This window comes from Aegilops tauschii, chromosome 2 (assembly GCF_002575655.3).
Source record: "Aegilops tauschii subsp. strangulata cultivar AL8/78 chromosome 2, Aet v6.0, whole genome shotgun sequence".
Lineage (NCBI taxonomy): Eukaryota > Viridiplantae > Streptophyta > Magnoliopsida > Poales > Poaceae > Aegilops > Aegilops tauschii.
In genome coordinates, this window is record NC_053036.3 from 414776961 (window position 1) to 414782960 (window position 6000).

Here is a 6000-nt window from a genome sequence, read left to right on the forward strand (position 1 = left end):
CTGTAACCAAGTCTGTTTTTGGATAAAACTGTAACCAATATTTTTTTAGTTTTTTAGGTAACCAAGTTTTTGTGGATATATAAAAACTGAAACCAAGTGTGCATGTAGTGCATCATATGTACGCTCATCGGTTTTGATGTAGGCCCAATAGTCTATCCACTACACACCTTTTTCCAAGAAAAACAACCCATTTCCCTTGAAAAAATACAACGCACTATCCTCTCATCTCGTTAGATCCCCCACCAGGCTCCTCTCATCCACATGCGCCATTTCTTCCGATTTGCTGCGAGCGATTGAAAGATGTCGCTGCTGGCATCAAGTAATCGATCCGCATGCTATCCTGAATCTAGTTGCCACTTATTTTCTTTTGAATTTCTCTTCCTTGGGTGGTGGCTTAGGTGTCCGGATGAGTGCGTGCACGCGTTTGATGCAGTCTCTACGGGTGCGGATCCTCACTTACCTCGTCGACACTGGCAACACGGCTACGGTGAGGGCCAGGCAGAAAGCGCCGGCTGTGCTGCTCGACCTCGTCTAGCGGCCATGGCAGAGGTGCTGAAGGTTGGTGGCGCGGAGGAGACGGTGGTGGATCTCACGGAGGATGGGGCGCCGCTTCGTGGATTTGCAGAACGAAAACGTGCTACTGACTTACTGAGTTGTTACCCTGCTCATTTGTCGTGCTGTCGGACTCGTACTAAATGTAAGTACTAATGATATTCATATTTACTAATGCAGATTACATCTTATAGTTCCTCCATGACACTATAAAGTGTTTTATTTTGTATTTGTTGTGTTACTATGTCCTAGCAAAAAGGCTTTAATTTGTTAACTGTAATTTGGTTCATATGTATTAATCCACATAGAATGGTTGAAGGTGGTGCTTATGATATCGAACATCTATTCATGGTTTTATTTAACTGAAAAGTTGTATGAGCTATAGAAGTTTTATTGTCCAGAACAATAAACTGACAAAAGAGCATTTCTTTCAAGATATTGCAATATGAGCTGCTTCTAATATTGCGGACATTCATACCACTATAATCTAATAGGTGTCCTTATCCAGTTATCATGGTCGTTGTCAAGTACTCTTATCATATCTTTGTAAATACATATATAGTCTACCTTAGTATTTTGTTGATAACCAATCCACTAATTTTCTGGATAACTTCCTTGTTCTGCAAGGCTTTGTTTCACCTACTATATCATTCAGCCGAGCACTTGTCTTCCTCCTTATGATGTCAATAACATGGATTTTCCTTTTTCGCAGTGAACAATGGCCTTCTCTTTTGCAAAAAAAGCGACAACATCTGACTTTTGTACTCTTGGTCTTCCAGCCTTTTTTTTACTTTTGCTCCAGCAGATTTCCTGTTCTTGCGGACATCTTTTCCCTTTCTTTCTGTTGTACTTGCCACATTTCATTCTTCCTCTTGAATCATTTGATAGTACAATAGATCTCAGTCTCCTCTTTTTGTCACTTTGTAGTTCACATGATGATAACAGTTGGTCGCGGTGCCCATCTTTGTTTACTGTAGCCCCATTGCTATCATGTGGTTCCTCTTTCACAGGCACCAGTTCACATGACATTTTGTTAGGTGAAACTTTATTATTCCGTGACTGCAAAATAAATATATATTTGGAAATTAGACATGTTTCTAAAAATCTGGAAGTGTGTATGTGAATAAAAAATCAATCACCCTTTTAACTGCAGCTTCTTTGTATTATGTTTTAGCAAGGCGTCCTCTTCATCATCCATCAAATCATGTGTAACATATGTGCCGAATCGGTTTGGAACTTATAAACATGGTACCTAATTATTAATTTTTGGAAAAATGAATAAAAGCACCTTTACCTCCTCAGCTTTATTGTATAAGTACAGCATCTCAAGTCGATCATTAGGCACAAATGTTAATTTTACATAATTATGGTATTAACTTTGGAGCATCAGATTTCCCATCCAATGACTCGGCAAGTTAAAGACAGATGTATAATGGTCAGAAAAATAATTAGTTTGAAGTCTTAATTACAAATATAAAAATACCCGAGCGTTGGAGTGTAGTTGAAAGTCTCAATTAAAATTATAAACATACATGAGCATCGTATATCTTCCTGTGCCTGTTCTTATATTAAGTCAGGTTCTTGGTAGATAGCTCGAAGTAATAAAAGGACGATATTTTGTGGATTCCTCAACCGTAAAATTGCTAAATGGATAAGTATATTGCTCATCGATCTTTGATCTGAAAGTGTGTATGAGACTTAGTAATTGTTTTTAGAAATGCTAGAATAATTTCCAGTTTAAAATATAAAGAACATACGTTCATCCATTAAGATCATATCTAGGCTAATAAGCTCATCAATTGTAGGATTTATCCCATATCCGTATTACTTTCACTTAAATGTTCCCGTTTTGTCACTTTGTGGTTAAGTCGCTCAATTTCTTGTGTGGCACAATGTTTTGCCTACAAATAATACAAAAATAATTTTTCAATTCATGAAGTACAAGTGAAGACTGTAAAAAATAAGTGAATTTAGTATATAATAATTACCAAACTTGATGATTCAGGTGAGAAGACATTGGGTGTGGCTTCGTCCAACTTTAAGTTACATGTTATGTGAAGCTGTTGGATGTGGTAGTCGTGGAGTGTCAGTTCTTGTTGACTTCAATATTTGTCGGTGTCGAGTTGAGCGTCAAGTCGCCCGTTGCTTCCTATTACCAGCTAACTTTGTTTTTCTTTGTGGTGTCAAGACTCAGGCATCAATTTGCTCATTGTGTCTACCCACTGGCTCACTTTGATTTTCCTGTTTTTGACAGATTCTTAGGCGTGTGCTATTTGTGGTCGGCTAATAATTGTCGAACTTGACGATTCAGGTGAGAAGACATTGGGCATCGTCTGACTTTGAGTTTCCGTGCCACATGAAGCAGTTGGATGTGGTACTTGTGGAGTGGCAGTTCTTGCTAACTTCGATATTTGTCGGTGTCGAGTTGAGCGGCGAGTCTCCCATTGCATCATCGTACCAGCTTCATTTTTTCTTGGTGGTGTCAAGACTCAGGCATCGATTTCGGCCCACTGGCTTTGTTGGTGGCGAGTTGAGCGGCAAGTCCCCCATTGCATCATCGTATCAGCTTCGTTTTTCTTTGTGGTGTCAAGACTCAGGCATGATTTCGTCCCACTGGCCCCCTTCAATTTCTTGTTTTTGGCTGATTTCTTAGGCGTGTGTTTTATGTGGACGACTGGTCTTGTTTATATTGGTTGATGTGGCTAGTCCTGATCTTACATTTGTCTTGCATGCATCTGTCCGGTTTTGGATTGTCAGCACGTGAGTTGTACTTACGTATCCTTATATGTTTGGGTATCCTTATTTGTTGACCCATCATTGAGAAAGAAAGCTATTATTTGGATCTGTTCGTGGTTGTCTCGGACAGATTTTTTTTTGAACACTCGGACAGATTTGCTAGAAGACTTGTTGTACTACTTGACGTGACGTGTTGTATTGTTTTGTATCACACATTAATATTTGCATGTACACATGTGATAGATTATGGCTCTTTTATTTCCTAAAGCAATACAGACGTTTTCTTTTGAGCCGAATACACACGGCTCCGTGCTTCCCACCTGTGCATATGCTTATAGACGTGATAGTTTTTTCTTTTGAGGAGTAGACGTGATAGTTCAATATATTCACACGTACATATTAAAATGTTACGCAAAATCTTTTAAATCTCAGCCATCATTATTTTGATCTGACGGTGGTAATAATATTAGGTAATAATATTAGCATATGTGGGTAAACGAGATGACTCATTTGACTCTTGTTTTAATTATGTAATAGATAGATAGATGTTATGCTACTATGTGTCATGCATGGCAATAAATGAAACCATCTATGATACTATGCACTATAGATATAGTATCATACACTAGTATTATAGTATGACACTATGACCAGCCTTATACGTCCATGAACCATAGACACCTACTGGGTGCTGTCTTCGTTAGCCTTATACGTCCATGAACCATAGACACCTACTGGGTGCTGTCTTCGTTTACTCCGCGTAGCTGCCTAATGAATGCACTGCCAGCCGACACTTCGTCGTGTGACATGGTGACAACTGGCAGTGTCACCGTCCTGGCCAACTACTCTAAAACACGTATATGATCCACACATCAGCCATTGAAAACCTTCTCCTCAAACGTGTCTTTCCAGATAAAACAATATTGACTTGGTCCAGCCAAGTAAAAAAAATCATCTAAATTTCTCGACGCCTGGCTTGCCAGTTGCCACCACTCCAGCCCAGCTCCATCCCTCTTACGCCCATACAGCGAGCATCACTCGATGTACGTATTTCTCAAAAAGAAAAAAACTCGATGTACGTGTACGTATAACTTGCGAAGCTGCCCAGATCGGATCCGAATCTGTCTCGGCCGCTTCGTGATTCACGTGGCCGTAGCAGTGTATCGTGCAGGTCTCGGATCTTGTCAGAGCTGTACATGTTTTCTCAGACACTTCTATAAGTTACAATTACAAATGTATATAAGCTCGGAGAATATGCCACATTGGATTCTCCTGCCACAAAACAAAAAAATCATCTACCCCAGCTACTTCCCCAAAAGTGTCACTGTCCAGTGGGTCCTCTCTCGATCTTCTTTATAGCGCCACGCCTTATCGTTGCCAATCGCTCACTTCCGGATCGAAAGTCGCCGGCCATGAAGCTCTCCTACCTTCTCCTCGCCGCCCTTTTTGCCGCGGTAAGCTCTACTACAAGTCTACCCCTTCTACTTGTTGAATCTCCGTATCATTTCTCACGCCATGTATCGCGTCCGTCCGTGCGTGGCTTGGTCAATCAGGCGTACGCGTCGTCGGAGAGAGCGATCGCGGTCGCGGGCGCCGGCGGCCGCGGCAGCCTGTTATCGGACCCGGAGCAGCAGTGCGTGTACACGGTGTACGTGCGGACGGGCTCGATCTGGAAGGGCGGGACGGACTCGGCGATCGGCGTGACGCTGCTGGGCTCGGACGGCACGGGCGTCCGGATCGCCGACCTGGAGCAATGGGGCGGGATGATGGGCGCCGGCCACGACTACTACGAGCGCGGCAACCTCGACATCTTCAGCGGCCGCGGGCCCTGCATGGAGCGCGCGCCGTGCTGGGCGAACGTCACCTCCGACGGCGCCGGCGCGCACCACGGCTGGTACTGCAACTACGTCGAGGTCACGGCCACGGGGCCCCACATGGGATGCGCGCAGCAGCTCTTCACCGTCGAGCAGTGGCTCGCCACCGACGCCTCGCCCTACCGCCTCTACGCCGCCGTCGACAACTGCGGCGACAAGCAGGCCGCCAAGGGCCAGGAGGCCAGGGCCAGCACCGCTCTGTGAGAAGTATATGCACGCGCCGCGGCATAGCGTGAACTGCATCCGTGCGATATATTGTTGTAAAGCATGATACGATTTGATCGATGTGCACGATTAGTTTTCGCCGGCCTCTTGTTAGCATTGACACGCCGGAAATAAAGCCAGCGTTCGTTGTGTTCTGGAACGATCTGGTTGGAGTCAAATTGAGGACGAGTTGTCTGTTAGCCTGTCAGTGTCAGTTCATTAGCTCTCGGTGTATACGTCTATTTATCATCCGGGTCTATGTTGATCCTCTGTTTTTGTCTACACACTATTTACGCCGTGTCGGCAAAATGGTACTCGCCGTGTCTACTTCGGGCTGAGAGATCCTCTGCAGTAATGTACGGAATGATGCAGTATTACCAATGACATCACCAACAGGCCTGCAGAAGCACGGGAGGGGACGAGGGTCAAACCCAACAGGCCACAACCCGAGGGAAGGCCCAACCACAAGTTCACGGGCCCCCAATGGGTATCCTACATGTTTGAGGCCGAGACGGGTGAGGGCAAGCAGATCATCCTGGCTTGGATTAAACCTCAACAACAACAAAATCCTGGCTTGGAACAGAATGAATCGGCAGCAGTTGTAGCATGTATCTGTTCCCCTCTATACTTCTTC

The 6000-nt window shown here is 44.0% G+C and overlaps 1 protein-coding gene across 4 annotated transcripts; it reads left to right on the forward strand.

The window, feature by feature from the left end:
- Positions 1 to 170: 170 nt before the first annotated feature.
- LOC109740338 (PLAT domain-containing protein 3) lies at positions 171 to 5648 on the forward strand. 4 transcript variants are annotated; one of them, XM_073508697.1, is made up of 4 exons: positions 195 to 319; positions 399 to 697; positions 1265 to 4742; positions 4842 to 5648. In XM_073508697.1, exons 3-4 carry the CDS (start codon positions 4701 to 4703, stop codon positions 5364 to 5366), a joined length of 567 nt encoding a protein of 188 aa, XP_073364798.1. In that variant the 5' UTR covers positions 195 to 319; positions 399 to 697; positions 1265 to 4700; the 3' UTR covers positions 5367 to 5648. The 4 variants fall into 4 exon arrangements, with proteins under 4 accessions (XP_073364800.1, XP_073364798.1, XP_073364799.1 ...); XM_073508698.1 differs by having other exon boundaries at positions 206 to 697; positions 1265 to 1589; positions 2807 to 4742; XM_073508699.1 differs by having other exon boundaries at positions 171 to 697; positions 2807 to 4742.
- Positions 5649 to 6000: the final 352 nt, after the last annotated feature.

What these genes read in the sequence shown, in the direction of transcription:
- LOC109740338 (XM_073508699.1), top strand. Translation starts at nt 4,701, where the DNA reads ATGAAGCTCTCCTACCTTCTCCTCGCCGCCCTTTTTGCCGCG. An exon ending in TCGCCGCCCTTTTTGCCGCG is followed by an intron (nt 4,743 to 4,841) that starts GTAAGCTCTACT and finishes TTGGTCAATCAG; the next exon opens with GCGTACGCGTCGTCGGAGAG.